Source organism: Panthera leo, chromosome C2, assembly GCF_018350215.1.
Source record: "Panthera leo isolate Ple1 chromosome C2, P.leo_Ple1_pat1.1, whole genome shotgun sequence".
NCBI lineage: Eukaryota > Metazoa > Chordata > Mammalia > Carnivora > Felidae > Panthera > Panthera leo.
The window spans coordinates 157,945,966-157,967,908 of record NC_056687.1 but is presented as its reverse complement, the minus strand read 5'-3'; the positions used below and the strand labels follow the sequence as shown (position 1 = coordinate 157,967,908).

Here is a 21,943-nt window from a genome sequence, read left to right as displayed (position 1 = left end):
GCACTTCTCAACAAAAACAGAATTATTGAAAAAATTAAGTCTAAACTAAGTAACATTGCTGCTATATCTTCTGTTTTTAATATTATATCCTAAAATATTAGAAGTATCTTAATGTGCTTTCCAAAATGAATTTTGGTCAAGTGAATGTAATTTATCAATCAAGTGAAGATTAGTTTGATGTCAATTTGATGCTCCTTCTGACTATATAATTCAGCATGTGCTCTGATTCTTCTTCTGCAACCTACATATATAAGATGAAATTAAACAATACAAGAATACAAACAAAAACTTAAACTGCAGAATGGCCAAAATGACCATGGTGGCCAATAAGTTTTGGTTGAGTTATAGGCACCCTAAATCTTACTTATCAAGTGGTGTCACACAATTCATGAGTTGAAAGCTTTAAAATGGTTCAACAATTTTGTAATTATTTTTAAAATAATTACTAATTTATTTTTTTTTTATTTTTCAATATATGAAGTTTATTGTCAAATTGGTTTCCATACAACACCCAGTGCTCATACCAAAAGGTGCCCTCCTCAATACCCATCACCCACCCTCCCCTCCCTCCCACCCCCCATCAACCCTCAGTTTGTTCTCAGTTTTTAAGAGTCTCTTATGCTTTGGCTCTCTTCCACTCTAACCTCTTTTTTTTTTTCCTCTTCCCCTCCCCCATGGGTTTCTGTTAAGTTTCTCAGGATCCACATAAGAGTGAAACCATATGGTATCTGTCTTTCTCTGTATGACTTATTTCACTTAGCATCACACTCTCCAGTTCCATCCACGTTGCTACAAAGGGCCATATTTCAATCTTTCTCATTGCCACGTAGTACTCCATTGTGTATATAAACCACAATTTCTTTATCCATTCATCAGTGGATGGACATTTAGGCTCTTTCCATAATTTGGCTATTGTTGAAAGTGCTGCTATAAACATTGGGGTACAAGTGCCCCTATGCATCAGTACTTCTGTATCCATTGGGTAAATTCCTAGCACTGCTACTGCTGGGTCATAGGGTAGGTCTATTTTTAATTTTTTGAGGAACCTCCACACTGTTTTCCAGAGTGGCTGCACCAATTTACATTCCCACCAACAGTGCAAGAGGGTTCCTGTCTCTCCACATCCTCGCCAGCATCTATAGTCTCCTGATTTGTTCATTTTGTCCACTCTGACTGGCATGAGGTAATATCTGAGTGTAGTTTTCATTTGTATTTCCCTGATGAGGAGTGATGTTGAGCATCTTTTCATGTGCCTGTTGGCCATCCGGATGTCTTCTTTAGAGAAGTGTCTATTCATGTTTTCTGCCCATTTCTTCACTGTGTTATTTGTTTTTCAGGTGTGGAGTTTGGTGAGCTCTTTATAGATTTTGGATAGTAGCCCTTTATCTGATATGTCATTTGCAAATATCTTTTCCCATTCCGTTGGTTGCCTTTTAGTTTTGTTGGTTGTTTCCTTTGCTGTGCAGAAGCTTTTTATCTTCATAAGGTCCCAGTAGTTCATTTTTGTTTTTAATTCCCTTGCCTTTGGGGATGTGTCGAGTAAGAAATTGCTACGACTGAGGTCAGAGAAGTCTTTTCCTGCTTTCTCCTCTAGGGTTTTGATGGTTTCCTGTCTCACATTCCTTTATCCATTTTGAGTTTATGTTTGTGAATGGTGTGAGAAAGTGGTCTAGTTTCAATCTTCTGCATGTGGCTGTCCACTTCTCCCAGCACCATTTGTTAAAGAGACTGTCTTTTTTCCATTGGATAGTCTTTCCTGCTTTGTCAAAGATTAGTTGGCCATACGTTTGTGGGTCTAGTTCTGGGGTTTCTATTCTATTCCATTGGTCTATGTGTCTGTTTTTGTGCCAATACCACGCTGTCTTGATGATTACAGCTTTGTAGTAGAGGCTAAAGTCTGGGATTGTGATGCCTCCTGCTTTGGTCTTCTTCAAAATTACTTTGGCTATTCGGGGCCTTTTGTGGTTCCATATGAATTTTAGGATTGCTTGTTGTAGTTTCGAGAAGAATGCTGGTGCAATTTTGATTGGGATTGCATTGAATGTGTAGATAGCTTTGGGTAGTATTGACATTTTGACAATATTTATTCTTCCAATCCATGAGCAGGGAATGTCTTTCCATTTCTTTATATCTTCTTCAATTACCTTCATAAGCTTTCTATAGTTTTCAGCATACAGATCTTTTACGTCTTCGGTTAGATTTATTCCTAGGTATTTCATGCTTCTTGGTGCAATTGTGAGTGAATAGGATCAGTTTCTTTATTTGTCTTTCTGTTGCTTCATTATTAGTGTATAAGAATGCAACTGATTTCTGTACATTGATTTTGTATCCTGCAACTTTGCTAAATTCATGTATCAGTTCTAGCAGACTTTTGGTGGAGTCTATTGGGTTTTCCATGTAGAGTATCAAGTCATCTGCAAAAAGTGAAAGCTTGATTTCATCTTTGCCAATTTTGATGCCTTTGATTTCGTTTTGTTGTCTGATTGCTGATGCTAGCACTTCCAACACTGTGTTAAACAACAGCGGTGAGAGTGGACATCCTTGTCGTGTTCCTGATCTCAGGAAAAAGCTCTCAGTTTTTCCCCATTGAGTATGATGTTAGCTGTGGGCTTTTCATAAATGGCTTTTATGATCTTTAAGTATGTTCCTTCTATCCCGACTTTCTCAAGGGTTTTTATTAAGAAAGGGTGCTGAATTTTGTCAAAGGCCTTTTCTGCATTGATTGACAGGATCATATGGTTCTTATCTTTTCTTTTATTAATGTGATATATCACGTTGATTGATTTGTGAATGCTGAACCAGCCCTGCATCCCAGGAATGAATCCCACTTCATCATGGTGAATAATTCTTTTTATGTGCTGTTGAATTTGATTTGCTAGTATCTTATTGAGAATTTTTGCATCCATATTCATCAGGGATATTGGCCTGTAGTTCTCTTTTTTTACTGGGTCTCTGTCTGGTTTAGGAATCAAAGTAATACTGGCTTCATAGAATGAGTCTGGAAGTTTTCCTTCCCTTTCTATTTCTTGGAATAGCTTGAGAAGGATAGGTATTATCTCTGCTTTAAACGTCTGGTAGAACTCCCCTGGGAAGCCATCTGGTCCTGGACTCTTATTTTTTGGGAGATTTTTGATAACCAATTCAATTTCTTCGCTGGTTATGGGTCTGTTCAAGCTTTCTATTTCTTCCTGATTGAGTTTTGGAAGCATGTGGGTGTTTAGGAATTTGTCCATTTCTTCCAGGTGTACAGTTTGTTGGCATATAATTTTTCATAGTATTCCCTGATAATTGTTTGTATCTCTGAGGGATTGGTTGTAATAATTCCATTTTCATTCATGATTTTATCTGTTTGGGTCATCTCCCTTTTCTTTTTGAGAAGCCTGGCTAGAGGTTTATCAATTTTGTTTATTTTTTCAAAAAACCAACTCTTGGATTCGTTGATCTGCTCTACAGTTTTTTTAGATTCTATATTGTTTATTTCTGCTCTAATCTTCATTATTTCTCTTCTGCTGCTGGGTTTAGGCTGCCTTTGCTGTTCTGCTTCTATTTCCTTTAGGTGTGCTGTTAGATTTTGTATTTGGGATTGTTCTGGTTTCTTGAGATAGGCCTGGATTGCAATGTATTTTCCTCTCAGGACTGCCTTCGCTGCATCCCAAAGCGTTTGGATTGTTGTATTTTCATTTTCGTTTGTTTCCATATATTTTTAAATTTCTTCTCTAATTGCCTGGTTGACCCACTCATTCTGTAGTAGGGTGTTCTTTAAGCTCCATGCTTTTGGAGGTTTTCCAGACTTTTTCCTGTGGTTGACTTCAAGCTTCATAGCATTGTGGTCTGAAAGTATGCATGGTATGATTTCAAATCTTGTATACTTACGAAGGGCTGTTTTGTGACCCAGTATGTGATCTATCTTGGAGAATGTTCCATGTGCACTCGAGAAGAAAGTATATTCTGTTGCTTTGGGATGCAGAGTTCTAAATATATATGTCAAGTCCATCTGATCCACTGTATCATTCAGGGCCCTTGTTTCTTTATTGACCGTGTGTCTAGATGATCTGTCCATTTCTGTAAGTGTAGTGTTAAAGTCCCCTGCAATTACCACATTCTTATCAATAAGGTTGCTTATGTTTGTGAGTAATTGTTTTATATATTTGGGGGCTCCCGTATTCGGCGCATAGACATTTATAATTGTTAGCTCTTCCTGATTCCCTGTAATTCTCCCTAATTCCCTGTAATTATTATATAATTCCCTTCTTCATCTCTTGTTACAGCCTTTAATTTAAAGTCTAGTTTGTCTGATATAAGTATGGCTACTCCAGCTTTCTTTTGACTTCCAGTGGCATGATAAATAGTTCTCCATCCCCTCACTCTCAATCTGAAGGTGTCCTCAGGTCTAAAATGAGTCTCTTGTAGACAGCAAATAGATGGGTCTTATTTTTTTATCCATTCTGATACCCTATGTCTTTTGGTTGGTGCATTTAGTCCATTTACGTTCAGTGTTATTATAGAAAGATATGGGTTTAGAGTCATTGTGATGTCCGTAGGTTTCATGCTTGTGGCGATGTCTCTGGTACTTTGTCTCACAGGATCCCCCTTAGGATCTCTTGTAGGGCTGGTTTAGTGGTGGTGAATTCCTTCAGTTTTTGTTTGTTTGGGAAGACCTTTATCTCTTCTTCTATTCTAAATGACAGACTTGCTGGATAAAGGATTCTTGGCTGCATATTTTTTCTGTTCATCACATGGAAGATCTCCTGCCATTCCTTTCTGGCCTGCCAAGTTTCAGTAGAGAGATCAGTCATGAGTCTTATAGGTCTCCCTTTATATGTTACAGCACGTTTATCTCTAGCTGCTTTCAGAATTTTCTCTTTGTCCTTGTATTTTGCCAGTTTGACTATGATATGTCGTGCAGAAGATCGATTCAAATTACGTCTGAAGGGAGTTCTCTGTGCCTCTTGGATTTCAATGCCTTTTTCCTTCCCCAGATCCGGGAAGTTCTCAGCTATTATTTCTTCAAGTACACCTTCAGCACCTTTCCCTCTCTCTTCCTCCTCTGGAATACCAATTATGTGTATATTATTTCTCTTTAGTGCATCACTTAGTTCTCTAATTTTCCCCTCATACTCCTGGATCTTTTTATCTCTCTTTTTCTCAGCTTCTTCTTTTTCCATAATTTTATCTTCTATTTCACCTATTCTCTCCTCTGCCTCTTCAATCTGAGCCGTAGTTGTATCCATTTTATTTTGCAGTTCATTGATCGCATTTTTTAGCTCCTCCTGGCTGTTCCTTAGTCCCTTGATCTCTGTAGCAAGAGATTCTCTGCTGTCCTTTATACTGTTTTCAAGCCCAGCGATTAATTTTATGACTATTATTCTAAATTCACTTTCTGTTATATTGTTTAAATCATTTTTGATCAGTTCGTTAGCTGTTGTTATTTCCTGGACGTTTTTCTGATGGGAATTCTTCCGTTTCCTCATTTTGGATAGTCACTGGAGTGGTGGGGGACTGTGGGGCACTTCCCCTGTGCTGTCTTGAATAATTTGCGTTGGTGGGCGGGGCCGCAGTCAGACCTGATGTCTGCCCCCAGCCCACCACTGGGGCCACAGTCAGACTGGTGTGTGCCTTCTCTTCCCCTCTCCTAGGGGAGGGATTCACTGTGGGGTGGCGTGGCCCGTCTGGGCTACTTGCACACTGCCAGGCTTGTGGTGCTGGGGATCTGGCATATTAGCTGGGGCGGATCGGCAAGGTGTACAGGAGCAGGAGGGACAGGCTCAGCTCGCTTACCCTTCGGAGACCCGCTTCTGGAGGGGCCCTGCGGCACCGGGCGGGAGTCAGACCCGCTGGAGGGATGGATCTGCAGAAGCACAGCGTTGGGTGTTTGTGCGGTGCAAGCAAGTTCCCTGGCAGGAACCGGTTCCCTTTGGGATTTTGGCTGGGGGATGGGCAAGGGAGATGGCGCTGGCAAGCACCTTTGTACCCCGCGAAGCTGAGCTCTGTCATCCGGGGCTCAACAACTCTCCCTCCCTTTGTCCTCCAGCCCTCCCGCTCTCCAAGCAGAGCTGTTAGCTTATAACCTTCCAGATGTCAAGTCCCGCTTGCTGTCGGAATACACTCCGTCCGGCACCTCCACTTTTGCAAGCCAGACTCGGGGGCTCTGCTTGGCCGGCGGGCCGCCCCTCCACCCCAGCTCCCTCCTGCCAGTCCGTGTAGCGCACAACCGCCTCTCTTGCCTTCCTACCCTCTTCCGTGGGCCTCTTGTCTACACTTAGCTCCGGAGACTCCGTTCTCCTAGTCTTCTGGCGGTTTTCTGGGTTATTTAGGCAGGTGTAGGTGGAATCTAAGTGATCAGCAGGACGCGCGGTGAGTCCAGCGTCCTCCTCTGCTGCCATCTTCCCAGGATTCTCAATAATTACTAATTTAAAAACACTAATAATTGAAGCAAGAATTGATAGATAACGTTCTGGCTTTCATGATAAAATCCCCTGGAATCCTTACTGGGAAAACTAACATAAAACAAACTGTTGAAGAAGCCCTCAGAGAATGCCTTCAAAGTGGGCAATTATCTGTGTTTGGGAGTAGGTCAAGACTGGTTTGAAGGGGCTCAAAGGGGCTTGAAGCGGCCCAAGGGCATAGCAACCCACTTGACTTCCAATGTAGCCTCTGCACGTAATTCACCTTCAATCATCTTTTATTTTTGTAAACTTTTTTTCTAAATTATCACTTTCTATCCTACCATGACTGCTCTTTGTTTTTCTTATCACTACTTCTTCATGCTATCTTCATTACTGCTGGTCTATCATTAAATTATCATTCCCAGTGAGCCATAGCATAAGTGACTCTTAAAAACAGAACAAACTGAGGGTTGATGGGGGGTGGGAGGGAGGGGTGGGTGGGTGATGGTATTGAAGAGGGCATCTTTTGGGATGAGTACTGGGTGTTGTATGGAAACCAATTTGAGAATAAATTTCATATATTAAAAAAAAAGAAAAAATAAATTATCATTCCCAGAGCCACATTTTCCTCTTGGTTTTATTTACAAAGAAAATTTGAACAATTAAAATCCACATATTTAGGGAGGTGATTTACCTATTAGCTACACATATAGATAGAGACACACCTTCACCACAGACATGCCTTCAGGCAGACACTGGTCTCCCTTTCTGTACAAGACTCTGTTACTTTCTTGTCTCTTCATCTTTGTTTGGAATCTAACTAGATAATGGGAGCAGGGATTCCTGAGGTAGTACAGGTAATCTACAAAGCAAATGTTCTGCCAATGGAGGATTAAGGATTATCTACCATGCTGTAATAAGTGAGAATCCTCTGGTAAGCCATGGACTCTTTAAATACAACCACAGAACAGAATATGGCTGGTCTTTACAGAGTCCAAAAAGGACTTACTTAAAAAATATTAATGGTGACTTTACAATCAAGATAAATCATAGGGAAATATTTCATACATGGCTTCTATAACTAAAAATTATTCTTTCTCAATACATTCCAGATGATATATTTAAAAAAATTAGATATAAGTGACATATAACATTAGTTTTATGTATATAGCATAATGATTCGATATTAGTGTATATTACACTTACTAAAGTAAGTCTAGTTAACAGCTATCACCATATGTAGTTATCAACTGTTTTTCTTATGAACATCTACTCTCTCAGCAACTTTCAAATACATAATACAGTATTATTGACCACAGTACCCATGCTGTATGTTACATCACTAGGACTAGTTTATTTTATAGCTGAGAGTTTGTACTTTATAACCCCCTAGAGATGATATTTTCAAGCGCTGTCTCCATGCATTTTTATTATGTATGGACTGTTACACTAAAGAACATTACTCCTACACTAGCTGAAGAAACTGGAAATGCTTACCTGAAGAAGCCTCATATTTTTTATAGTCTTAGGTATATACATCCTTTTTCCATATACCAGGGGTAACTTGAAGAGTAGAATTTTTAACATTTAAAACAACTTCCTGCATTTGTTTGGCATCAAAAGACCACAAATTAAATACATTTGAAAATATTCTGGCCACTTTAAGAAACATGAACTATCTTTTTCATAATGGTCACTGGATTAACTATATTGATAGAATTATTTTTCCTGAAAAATTAGGCTTTAATTTTAAACATGAACTAGAAATAAGTTTAATTAAATAGGAACTTTTACATACGTGAGGGTTGTTTCCATTCTCGAGACTTGTTCAAGGTCTTCATGAGGGTCCTTGAATCCAGTAAAGTAGTAATAAGACTTGTCCCACTTGATGGGCCTGTCAGGCATCCTTTTAGCCTCTTTGAGAGGCTGGGAACACACATTAGTATTCAAGCTTTGGATATGTTCAACAGATAAACTGCAGGAGTTGAGAATATATAATACTGTGCTTAGCAGATCTCTGGTGTGCAAAGTAAATTTGACTGCTCGAAATCCTAGAGAATATAATTCCCCCAAACAATTAATACAGATGATTATTCATTTATTTAAATATAACTTTTCATGCAACATTAATAAAATCAAAAACTTTTAAAACATTTGATTACTGCTTAAAATCCATCCTATTGGCAAATCATCTGTAAATGGAAAACTATCTTCTCTAAAACTTTACCACAGTATCTTTACCTTCATGAATTCCTCTGTCAGTTTTTCTTTCTAGTCTGGCACTAGAGACCAAACCCATTCCAGCCCAAGGAGGGGATTCACAATATTTTCAATGCTGCCCATAAATATGGTCTCTATAGTCTAGAATGGAAAAGCTCTCCTACTAGCAAGTATCCATGAAAGATGGTTTCTAGCACTAAGACAAAGGAGGAGAGATGGGAGATGGGGAGGTTTTACTGTAACAATGGTTCAGATGGGAGTGGCCTAGTCTCAGGGGTGACAGAAACCCATCCCAAATTTTCTCTGTGATTACAGGAGACCATCTTCCTATTTGTCCACTCAGCTACCTAGTAACTCAATATTTTTGGCAGTGATGTAAAATTCCCTAACTGGTTAAAAGTTAATGCTTCACAATCTGATTTTGATTTTGGGTAGTCAGTGGGGTAAGGTCAGTAATCTAATGTGTTACATCCTCAATAGGAAATCCCCTGTTTTTTCTTTTCTTCATTACTGGGGGTTAGGCATGGTTCCAGCTGAATTTATACAACTTCTCAACATCCTCACCAACTGTGTCACTATTATCTTTCTTCAACTGTGAAGAAATCTGGCTTAAGGAGGTTAGGAAAACAGAGCAAGGGCTTAAATCTGAGCTGACCCCAAGCCCAGTATTTTCTCCATTATACCACCCCAACACTGACTCTTTCTTCTTTTTTTTTTTTTTAAAAAGTATTTTTAGTAGGTTTCAAAAATTATACAATTATTTTATAAGTACATCCTCACTATGAAATTGGAGATACATATAGTAAAAATAAAAGTCTGTTCACAGGCATACAGACTCACATCTTTACTAGACATAACCATTACTAACAATTAGGAACCTATGCTTTTCGACCTGCACTGTCTAATATGGTAGCTACTAGCCCTCTAATGGCAGTTTAGAATTAAATTAATCAAAATTAAATAAAATTAAAATTCAGTTCCCAGTCACATTAACCCCATTTCAATAGTCACATGGGGCTAGTGCCTGCTATATTAGTGCGCATACAGAACACTGACATCATTACAGAAAGTTCTCTTGGACAGCACTGCTCTAGACCTTTTCTATGTGCTTATGCATGTATAATACATGTGATATATGCCCATATTTGTTTACACACACCCCTACAGTTTGAATTGTTTCTTTTTAATACAGAAATAGTAACATTCTAGGTATATTACTTTGAACTTGCTTTTATTACTTAACCAGTTGTCTGTATGTATAGATCAACTTATTCTTTTTAGCAGCTATTTATACCAGTCCATATACTGAAGGCAGTGCAATTTTTATTTAACACTTCTGAAACTGATGGACACGAACATTTTTAATTGTTCACTTTTCATATAAGGCTGAAATGTATTTTCTTATCTTGGCCACTGATGACAGACACCAGAGTTTAAATCATTATGAGAGATACACACACGCCTTGCCACACAGACTTAAGGAATCCAGAACATGCAAACTAAGAAGTTTTTTAGTTCAATCATTTGACGGTAAAGTGAGAAATACTGGCAGGAGAGTTGTTCTAGTTAGTGAAAGAAGAAAGCAAAGTCCAAATTCCTGCATTTGAGGTAAGGAAGAGCTCAGTCAAGGAACAAATCCCCAGAAGAGTTGTCAGGAATAAATCTCAGTTTCTATCTTATCGATTCTGTTAATTATTTATTCCAATGTAAGGGCAGCTATATAGTGAGGAATACCTCTACCAATGTGACTACAGAAGCTACACATTTTAATGGTTGCTTTGGCTATTTGTATATATTATTTCCTGGGGTGCCTGGGTGGCTCAGTCAGTTAAGCGTCGGACTTCAGCTCAGGTCATGATCTCACGGTTCGTGGGTTCAGGCCCCGCGCTGGGCTCTGTGCTGACAGCTCAGAGCCTGGAGCCTGCTTTGGATTCTGTATCTCCCTCTCTGCCCCTCTTCTGCTCACACTCTCTGTCTCTGTCTCCCTCTCTCTCTCACAAATAAACATAAAAAAAAAAATAGAGAGGTGCTTGGGTGGCTCAGTTGGTTAAGCATCTGACTTAGCTCAGGTCATGATCTTGTGGTCTGTGAGTTCAAGCTCTGCATCGGGCTCTGTGCTGACAGCTCAGAGCCTGGAGCCTTCTTCAGATTCTGTGTCTCCCTCTCTCTCTGCACTCCCCTGCTTGCACTCTGTCTGTCTCTCTCTCAAAAATAAACAAACATTAAAAAATTAAGAAAAAAAGTAGAGGATTTTTATTTCTACTCAGTCACCGCTGACTACAACTACTTGTTTTAGCATTTTTATAAAAGTTTATTTATTTATTTGGGGGGAGGGGAGAGAGAAGGGGGAGGGGAAAGAGTGAGAAAGAATCCTAAGCAGGATCAGTGCTGTCAGCACAGAGCCCGACACCAACGCAGGACTTGATCTCACCAACCTTGCGATCATGACCTGAGCCAAAATCTAGAGTTGGACACTTAACCAACTGAGCCACTCAGGCGCCCCCTACTTGTTTTAACATTAACTCACAGAAGGCTCCTGGTGACTCTTCCACTTGTTTTAATGGAGTATATTTCCTCACAGGCCACCAAAAAATGTACAGCTAAAGAAACGATTTAGGCCTTTCAGGACTGAAAATCAGTAGTAAACATTTTACCTTGTTACCATCTTAATTATCAGTGATCTTGATTTTACAATCAGATAAAAAGGTTAAAAACATAAAAATCTTTTAAATACTTGTCAGATTTCCAGACTCTGTCATAACGGCAGAGGCAAAAATGATTACTAACAAAATTTTTGAAGAGCAATAGATAATGTAAGATACAAATCACAACATTAGACTATGAATGAGGAGATGTTACGTCTAGTAACAGCTCTGTCCCTAATTTGCTGTGTGAAACTTTCTAAGTTTGAGTTTTCCTCTGTTTGCTCCTTCCCTAACAAATAAACCTGGTTCATTCTTTTTTTTTTTTTTTTTTTTTTTTAAATTTTATTTTTGAGAGAGAGAGAGAGAGAGAAAGAGACAGAGGGAGGGGCAGAGAGAGGGGGAGACATAGGATCCGAAGCAGGCTCCAGGCTCTGAGCTGTCAGCACAGAGCCTGACGTGAGGCTCGAACTCACGAACCATGAGATCCTGACCTGAGCCGAAGTTGGCACTCAACCAACTGAGCCACCCAGGCGCCCTATAGACCTGGTTCATTCTTTAACTCCATGTGAGGTGAACATCCAAGACAAATCCAGTTAATGGCAGTAGTGAAAGTGGCAATGACTAGAAATGAGCCTGACTCTCCAAACCCAGACAAATAAAAACTGAACGGTGATAATATTGTTTTAAAAACTGTAAAGGACTTAACCTACCTTTACAAATTCTATCTGTCAAGGAGAAATCATTAACTCTAAGTAGACAACTATGCATAAGTATGAGGTTTTTCAATTCCTAGCCTAATCTTGACTGTGTATCTATTTGAAGAGTATTTATGAATATTTGGTCTTATACTACTAAAGAATGTATCTCAGCTGCTTAAGAAGAGCACATTTATAATTACTTACAATTTCAAATAGAATTGTGTCATTTAGAGTGATAAACATAATTACTTGTTACGACTACTATTATCATTAACAGCATTCTTCAGTAGGGCTGTGCTTTCACAACAGGACTCTGAGTTGACTTTTTGTCTCTGGATAATGAAGAATAGTGTCTTTCTTTAAATAAAACTCCCAAATCAGAGGTAGATGGAGAAACAGACAAGGAATTTCTGATTTCTGATCTCCCACATTCAAACATGAGAGGGTAAGAAAACAAAGAGAAGATACATGATCAAATGTTCATTCCTGGAGAGATTGGGTGGGAACTGTTTTTCAACATAAAGATCCTGCTTTAGCCCTTTTTAGCCCAAGCTCTCCTCACTCCATGCGAGCTCCTGAGAGCCTTATGAGCCCCGGGTATAAGGTAGGGTCTTCACTGAATGCTTCAGTACTTACACACAGTACTTCACCTCTTTCATTTTAATAATGAAGAACCAGAAATTAAGGTCGCATAGCTAGTCACTGGCAGAGCAAGAAATAGACTCTAGGTCCCCAAAACGATCACATTTTGAGTTTTCTAATAGTTTGTTTCAAGAAAAAACATTATAGTGCATTTTCTAATTGTTTTGACCTTAACTCACAGAAAGCTCCTGGTAAACCTTTAAATTATTTTAAGGTTCACTCCAAAAATAAAGTTATTTCCTCAAGGATCACCAAAAGAGTATATATTTAGAGAAAATATAGACCCTTATTTGCCCTTAATTTTAAGTATTTCTGGATCTGGATTAAAGTAGTAACAAAGGATCAAAAAGAAGGCTGTATATTGGGGTGCCTGGGTGGCTCAGTTGGTTAAAGCAAATGACCTCCGCTCAGGTCATGATCTCATGGTTCGTGAGTTTGAGCCCCGCGTGAGGCTCTATGCTGACAGCTCAGAGCCTGGAGCCTGCTTCAGATTCTGTGTCTCCCTCTCTGCCCCTCGCCCACTCACACTCTGTCTCTCTCTGTCAAAAATAAATACTAAAAAAAATAATAATAATAATAAAAAGAAGACTGTATATTAAGACTGATTAAAAAGAGCCAAAAGGCACCTGCATGGCTTAGTCTGTCGATTTCAGCTCAGATCATGATCTCTTGGCTCTGAAGATTGAACCCTGTGTAAGGCTCTGTGGTGACGGTGTGAAGCTTGCTTGGGATTCTCTCTCTCTCTCTCTCTCTCTCTCTCTCTTTCTGCCCCTCCCCATCTTGCTCTCTCTCTCTTTCAAAATAAATAAATACCACTTAAAAAAAATAAATAAAAGAGCCTAAAGCTGGAGTTGAAAGGTCTAAGTTCAAGACCCATATTCCATCTCCACAGTCCTGGCAAAATCCCCGCACATTACCAATTTATTTGGGCAAACACTACCTACTTCAGAGTACTTTGAGGACAAAATAAGGGATTATAGGCTGTACTTTACAAAATGTAAATTGTTATAAACACGTTTAACACTTAACACAACACTGAAATAGGAAGTGGACAAATAGATTAAAAAACAATTTTAAAGGGGGCACCTGGCTCATGAGTATCTGACTTCGGCTCAGGTCATGATCTCATGGTTCAGGGGTTCAAGCTCCACACTGGGCTCTGTGCTGACAGCCTGGAGCCTGCTTGAGATTGTCTCCCTCTCTCTCTGTCCCTCCCCGACTTGTGTTCTCTCTCTCTCTCAAAAAAAATAAACATTAAAAAAAATGTTTTTAAAAAGTGGACAAATGGGAACATTTTAGTTTTACAGACAAAAAAGTTTAAACACAAAAAATGGCTTGTTCAAACACAGGTAGCCAGAAATAGAATCTAATTCTAGGAAAACAATTAAATGATATTATTACTACTTTTTTTTTTTAAGACCAAGTCTTCAATCCAAAGGTATTCTGGCAACAACACACTTAATGAACAGATTTATCACAGAGCTTATAAGGGAAACGCTAGAAATGAGAACACATACCGGATGTGCTAAAGGGTTCCTGGCCTTCAGAAGAATTCTGCTCTGTTTCTCTTACATAAAATGTAAGCTGAGTTGGTTTCAAAGACTTGGAGCCTGGTTTCTGGAGGTTTTCTAAGTAGACACTTAATCTCTTAAGAGAATTTTCATTGACTTCCTGGGGAAAAAAAACAGTAAGGGGCATTTACATGCAAAATAGAACAAGGAAACAATTATACCCTGACCTTTAAACACATTATTGAGGGTATTAAATAATTACTATCAGTGTTAAATAATTTAGTGTTAAAAATGTTGGGATTTCATAGCTCTCTGGTGAAGAATAAAACTGGACCCACGTCTTATAACATGTAACAGAATGAACTCCTTATGACTAAGATGTGAAAAAAAGTAACTGCCTAAGTAGTGGAAGAAAACATGGTTGAATTCCTTTATAACCTTGGTGTGGAAAAAGCCTAACTATGACTCAATCTCAAACTGATACAGGATTGATAAATCCAGTTACATAAAAAATTTAAAAACAAAAAAAATCACACAAAAAACCACACACACACACACACACACACACACACACACACACACACACACACACACAGCTGTTTACATACAGATAAGCTACTGAGAGAAAATATTTTCAAGTTATTTGTCTCTATAAATGGCTCTTAAAATGACCACCCAGAGGAGATTGGTTGAATTACAGTACATTCATTCAATGGAGTACTATACAACCAAAAAAGAAGGGAGAGAAAATGTGGTGTAGAAGTCTAGGGATTGACATGGAATTATTTCCAAGGTTTTAAGTGAAAAAAGTAACATCCTTTAGTGAAGGAACAGCTCTACAGAACGGCATAAATAGTAACCATGCTTCTTATCACTGTAGATTTCTTCTCAGACACATTGTGTGATCTGAAATTAGGAACACTTTATTTTTTTATCTTTATTTTTATTTTTTGAGAGAGAGACAGAGAGAGCTTGTGAGCAGGGGAGGGGCAGAGGGAGGGGAGGGGAGAAAGAATCCCAAGTAGGTTCCATGCTGTCAGCACAGAGCCCGATGGGGGGCTCAAACTCATGAATCGTGAGATCATGACCTGAGCTGAAATCAAGAGTCAGACACCTACCCGACTGAGTCACCCAGGCGCCCGTTTGTCTGTTCAATTTGATTATAATATGCTGTTCTTAGCTGTGATCCAGTGGGCTAAGGTACATTTCCTGCTAAGACTAAATCTTATTATGTTTTGCTACAAGTTTCTACTTTTGCCAGAAAGAAATAGGCAGAACAACCAAGAAAGAACCTAATAAAAATGGTTGCCTACAGGAAGTTCACAGGAATGGGGTAAAGGAAACAGGGACAGGAGTGAGACTTCTGAGTAAGCTTTGCATTTAGTTTTGATTTTTGAAACTTGGAAATGCTTTGTGTATTTTACAATGGAGTTAAAATGAAGAAACAATAATAAAACAGCGATAACTGTGTTTCACTTTGAGACCCTGGCCTGATGCTGACTAGATGGCACTTTAAGTCTGCTTCCCTAGAAGAGGGATGGGGGTGTCCTGCACAAGTGAAGAGAAGACCGGACTGAACATGTGGTGCCAAGAAGGGTGAACTGCCTGCTCAGAGCTGGCCTCTTGGTGCCAGTTTTTGACATGTGAGGGAAGGGGACACACACAGCAGCAGAAACACTATGGCAGGGCATGGGGGACAGAGTGCTGGGAAGCAAGGTGGGGTGGCAGGCAGCCTCAAATGGCGCAGTCTGGGAGAGCCTCATGAAAAGGAGATACTTAAACAAGAAAGGAAAGGACACGCCACACCTATGTGACCAAGTCCCAGTAGAAACCCTGGACCCACGGCTTGGTACAGAGGAGGTACGCAAACACAGTGAGAGAGTAAATGGAAATACAGCTGACTCTTGAACAACACAGATTTGAACTGCACAGACTCACTTATCTGCAGACTCTTTTTGGCTAAATACACAGTAAGTGTATTTTCTCTTCCTTATAATTTCTTTTTTAAATACATATTTTTGATAGAGGGCAGGAGCAGGGGAGGGACAGAGAGAAGGGGAGACAGAGGACGTGAAGTGGCTCTGCACTCTCAGTGCAACTGACTGAACCACCCAGACACCCCTCTTCCTCATGATTTCTTAATAACATCATCTTTTCTTAGCTTATTTTAAGACTTTAGTATATATTACACATAACATGTAAAATATGTGTTGATTATTTATATTATTGGTAAGACATCTGGTCAACAGTAGGCTACTAGTAGTTAAATTTGGGGGAGTCAAATGTTATATACAGATTTTCAAATGTGCCATTTATGTGGCCATTCAGAGCACTAAAATGAGACCATCTTCAGAGGGGACAACCAAAATGAAAACCCCATAAGCCATGCCCCTGATGTGGAGACAATCACTGGTAATCTGAATGCATTGGGGACCTCTATCTATGAGGGCTCAGATAACCAATGTCTGGGGCTCTTCACGGTGACTCCCCTAAACCAACTGTCTATCAGAAACCCAGAGCCTCGGGTGACTCTAGATACAGAAGAAAAACTGGTTGATTTCCTTCTTAACACCAGAGCTACTTTTTCTGTCCTCCTTTCCACTCCAGGCCAACTATCCAAATGCAGCATGATGATTAGAGGCATCTCCGGAAAATGTCTAACTAAATTTTTCTCTCAGCCCCTGGGATGTATATGGGGAAACCTAATTTTTTCTCATTCTTTCCTGATAATGCCAGAGAGCCTTACTCCCTTGCTAGAAAGGGACATTACAACTGAATTAGAGACTATGGTGCTACCAACTCCAGGGCAGATAAACAGTTATGTGAGTTTTTGGAGATTACTAGACATTGTAGGCTGTGCATATCAGGGTTCAGGAAAATAGTTTGCCTGCTATATCAATTATTAAAGGAGACTCAATCCCACCTACTCTCCAAAAAGATAAATAAATAAACAAACTGGGGTCTGACTCCTAGACACTGTTTCTAGCCCTTGGAATGGTTACAAACACAGCAGGGCAATTACTATTACCAAGCTCACAGAGCTAAACATCATTAAAACACAGCACCAGGCCTTTCTTGAGGGAGGGACAAACCTTATCAAATGGCCCAAAGGATGTTTACTAAAAAAAAATTTGTCAAGGACAGTTCTGCAAGTAGTGTCAGCCTGTGAAGTGTGTCTTAGAAACAATCCTTTCAACCACAAACTTGTTCGCTCAGGCAATCAAGGAACCGGAGGCTATCCAGGCAAGACTAACAATTAGGTTTCCCTCATATGCCAAGGTCAAAGGAATTCCAACACCTGTTGGTATGGATTGATACTTTCACTAACTGAATAAAGGCCTTCTCCTGCAACACAAAAAAGGCACAACAAGTAATAAAAGTTTTGCTTTATAAAATAATACCCAGGTTTGTTTTACCTAAAATTGTGCAAATTAATAATGGTAAATGGCTGCTTTGACTCTTTCTCTAATAGAACTCCTGGCTGTTAAAAAAGTTTTACACCTCAAAATAAAACAGGCTGTCTGCTTATACTCAGCAAAACTCTAAATAATACCTCACAAGCATTAGATGCTTTAAATTTTTTTAAATTAAATTAGGGCCAAACTCTTGGAAATAGAGCCACCACTGCTCTCCTGCTTCTCCATCACCCGGGTTATGAGAGACTCCCCAACATATATTGTTTACATAGTCAGGGTCTCTCCTAGACTGTTTCACATGTTTGGAAACTGTAGACATTACCTTAAGATGCCATCTTGTTGGTCAGTATAATCTTTACTTTGAGTTTTTCTCTTTGTGTCTGCTAATGTTTATGCCACCTCATGCCTGCCAGCCTTCCTGTAAAACCATACTGTGGGCCACTCGAACAATCCTTGAGTAGACTCTAACTGCTGTACCCCTACACCATCCCTTATCAGCTTGAAGAAACCAGAATGGTCATCATCCCTGTTCCCTAATGGCAGTTAGGGGCCCTGTTCCAGTGGGAGGAATGAATAGGAAAAGAGATAACATGAGGCAGGGAGAGATAAGGGGCCTTCAGGGAGGCAGATTGCAGCTGCAGGTGGGAGGCTGAAGAAGCAGATGCGATTTTCCCCTTATAAAATGCTTTTTGGGTGCCCTCCTTCCATTATCAAGGGTACAAGGTGGGGAATGTAAATGAGACAGACAATCTAACCCTAAGATAACAGATGCGGGCCCTTGGTTCTACCCTAACCATCTTACACCACTGGGTCTGGGAGCGATTACCTGTGAGTCTGACCGCAGACGCTCACCCCTTTAAACCAGGAGATGCAATATGGATAAAGGAGTAAAATGTCCAACCCCTAACACCCCTCTGGAGGGGCCCCTTCACTGTCATTTTGTCCACCCCTACTGCAGTAAAGGTGGCCGAGGTAGGTCCCTGGATTCATCACAGCAGAGTGAAGCCCGCATCTTGAAACTGGGAGTGCCTTCCTGATCCATCAACGCCTTGCAAGCTGACCATATGGGAGAAGCAATCTGCAACTCCAGAGGCTCTGGGAGACCGCAGCCCTGCTTCAGTCACTCCGGAAGCTGACTGATCTAGGCACGGCAGAAGCTTGAGGAATGGACGGTCTGGTGAAACAGAAGACTGTCCTTATTTTCTATGTTTCCTTACTGTGACGCACTGTCACGCCTTGTTTCTCACCGTTATTGTGATTGTTGCTCTACTCTTTGCCATAGGATTGGCCGAGGCTGACCCGGAAATGTGGGGAGAGGTTTCTATTAGCACTCACCTTCCTCTTGAGGATAGGATACTTCATTGGTACCAACATGGGGAAACAATGGCCATAAGAGACTAGAAAATTAGATTCCCACAAACCTTATAGTGAAACAAAATATCCCAGTCCTACTACCGGGGTCTGGCTCCTCAAAAGCTCAATTATTGGGAAAAAAAGTTTTGCTTGGTGGAAAAAAAGTTCATCATCGTCTCTGTTAAAAACTTAACATACCTAGGCCAAAGATTTTATAACTGACTGCCCGGAAAATCCAATGGAGGGGGACCCCAGATCACCTTGAGCCAGATCCCCATTCCTTGTCTAACTTCTCTCATCTCTGAGAGGCCTGGGACAATGTCGATGCAGCCATCAAATGGCAGGCCCAGGTGGACTATACTAGATTATGTGGAAGGACAGCCTATATAGTACTTCCCTCCGTCTGGTCAGGGTCATATGTACTGAAAACTATTCATCCATCTTTCTTCCTGCTCTCACTTGCTAGAGGGAAACATTTGGGAGTCCAAGTGTATGGGGACAGGGAGACTCAAAGGAAGCAGTGTGCCTTATAAATTGGCAGTTAAAAAGATAATAAATGGCTTCCTGAGTGTATAATCCAATATTATGGCCCTGCCACCTGGGCAGAGGATTGTCCTGGGGCTACCACACTCCCATTTACATGCTAAACCATATGATTAGAGTGCAAGCAGTTGTAGAAATTATAACCAATGAAACTGCCAGGGCTCTTAACTTACTAGCCAAGCAACAAACCAAATGGGCAATGCTATCTATCAAAATCGCTTGGACTTAAATTATCTGCTTGCTTCTGAGGGAGGAGTTTGTAAAAAGTTTAACTTAAGCAACTGCTGCCTACAGATAATGAGAAAAAGTCATAGAAGAGATCACAGAACAAATGAAAAGGACTGCTCATGTCCCCGACCAGGCCTGGAATGGTTAAAACCCCAGGGAATTATTTGGAGGATTTTCAACTGTCAGGGGATTCAAAACTCTCATAAAAATTATCCTCCTAATTCTGGGAGGGTGCTTAATCCTACCTTCCTTAGCTCCCCAGTCTGCCTCCAGTCTCACTGAGGCCATGATTACAAAAAAAAAAAAAAAAAAAAAAAAAAAGACAGCACTCATGTAATGGTGTTATAAAAATATAAACCTCTAAACCAAGATGATGCTCTTTGACCCAAAACAGAGGGGTCTGAGCATGAAAGGGGGGAATATGGTAGGGTCCCCTCCCTAAGGAAAGAAAAAAAACCCTCAAGGCAATCTGACTATATGCTTATGACAACATCCTCAGGACCTTGTAACATGAGACCACTTAATCAGACTGCATGTTTGTGTGTTACCATATATGGGAGACAAAGAAGTAAAAAATACATTAAAAACTGTGCCATGTGGCACTGGGGCCTCAGTTCTTCTGGTAAGAACCCAACTAAGCAGTGCCCCAGGAATAAAGTTGCTTCCTGGAAGGCAAAGCCTGGTATCATGACTCTCTGTGCGAGAATCCTGCTACAGTGGAGGAAGGAAAACATTCACCTACTACTAGGCTTAATTTTTCCATACGTGCTGGTTTAAAAACTAGGTAATTAGCAACCCCGAGGTAATGGCTATTTTTCTGTTGATTCATTTTACCAATCACTTAGAAAGGGTCTGAACTTGAGTAGCCAACATATGTATCAAATATCACAATCAGAATATTTTCCTAGAGCAAAGAAGCAAAATTAATTTTTTCCACAAGTAGAAAAAAATTATATAATAATGTTCTAAATTTTCAAGAGTTTTAAATTCCTTATCATGTTAAACCAGGTATTAACGTTAAGGAAGATAAACAGAACCAATGAAATAATTTCTATCTAATGTCAAACAATATTGACCCTCGCACTAAGTTTATTGTAAGTTCCTTTTCATCTCAGTTTGCATTCCTTCAACATACAATAACTGAGGCTGTAGGGAATTAATCAGTGGCATGCAACAGAAGGGAAAACCATTTAGGGGACTAAAAAACCTTCCTGTAACCATCCTTTTTTACTTTACATTTTAGTTTTTATTAAAAAAATTTTTTCTTACATTTATTTGAGAGAGAGAGTGTGAGTAGGCAGAGGGGCAGAGGGAGAGAAAGAATCTTTAGCAGACTCCATGCTCAGCACAGAGCCCGATGCAGGGCTCCATCCCACAACCCTGGGATCATGACCTGAGCCAAAATCAAGAGCTGGATGCTCAACTGAGCCACCCAGGCGCCCCCCTTGTAAGCATCCTTAACAATAGGATGGACCATGGTCATAGAAGCCTGAAATTTTCTTTCTAACTCTCAATTTTACTCTGAAAACTGATCAGAAAACATGATTACTAATACTGTAAGGAGTTTCCATGATAGCTTTATAGACTTCATTAAAAATGACAGCTTTCATATAAAGGAAAAACTCAGTCTGTCTCCTGTGTGCCTCCTTTATTATTCACACAAAACACTTCACTTCTGATACTTCTGGTCACCAAATGGGTGGTTTTTCCCCACAATAAGCAATTCTCTGTGACATCAGCTGGGTGCCCTACAATTTAACTCAATTGTGACATTATTCACCCAGAGACAGCATCAGATCCCACAGGTTAAGGGCTCGGTCTCACAAGACTGTCCTCTCCCCCCACCCCATACGCGCACACACACACACACACACACACACACACACACACACACACACACCAGATGCCAGGTGCACCTGTTATCACCTGTGCCTCTGACCAACCAGCTATTTGCAGCACCCCCTCCTTAGGTTCTATTAATTTGCTACAGAGGCTCACAGAACTCAGGGAAAAACTTACCTATGTTTACCGTATTAAAGAATGTAAAGGATGCAGATAAACAGCCAGATGAAGAGATACACAGGGAACTTGTGTCCCTGCAGAGTTGGGGAGCCCTACCCTCCAGTGTAGATGTGTTTACCCACCTGGAAGCTGTCTGAACCCCATACTACAGGAGTTTGATGGAGGCTTCCATACCAGGCATGATCAATTTTTAACTCAATTTCCAGCCCTTCTCTCTTCTCTGGAGGTTGAGGTTTGGAGCTGAAAATTCCAAGCTTCTAATCATGCCTTGGTCTTTCT

General features: G+C 40.1%; 1 protein-coding gene across 7 annotated transcripts in view; it reads right to left on the bottom strand.

Annotated features, from left to right (window-relative positions):
• The window catches only part of TCAIM (T cell activation inhibitor, mitochondrial), a 74,995-nt gene that overhangs the window by 21,665 nt on the left and 31,387 nt on the right, over window positions 1-21,943 (bottom strand). For all 7 annotated transcript variants that reach the window (XM_042955972.1, XM_042955971.1, XM_042955977.1 and 4 more), the window contains 2 exons: window positions 14,109-14,262; window positions 8,185-8,437 (listed from right to left, as the gene is read on the bottom strand). In XM_042955972.1, coding sequence (XP_042811906.1) covers window positions 8,185-8,437; window positions 14,109-14,262 — 407 coding nt within the window. The remainder of the gene's footprint in view (window positions 1-8,184; window positions 8,438-14,108; window positions 14,263-21,943) is intronic.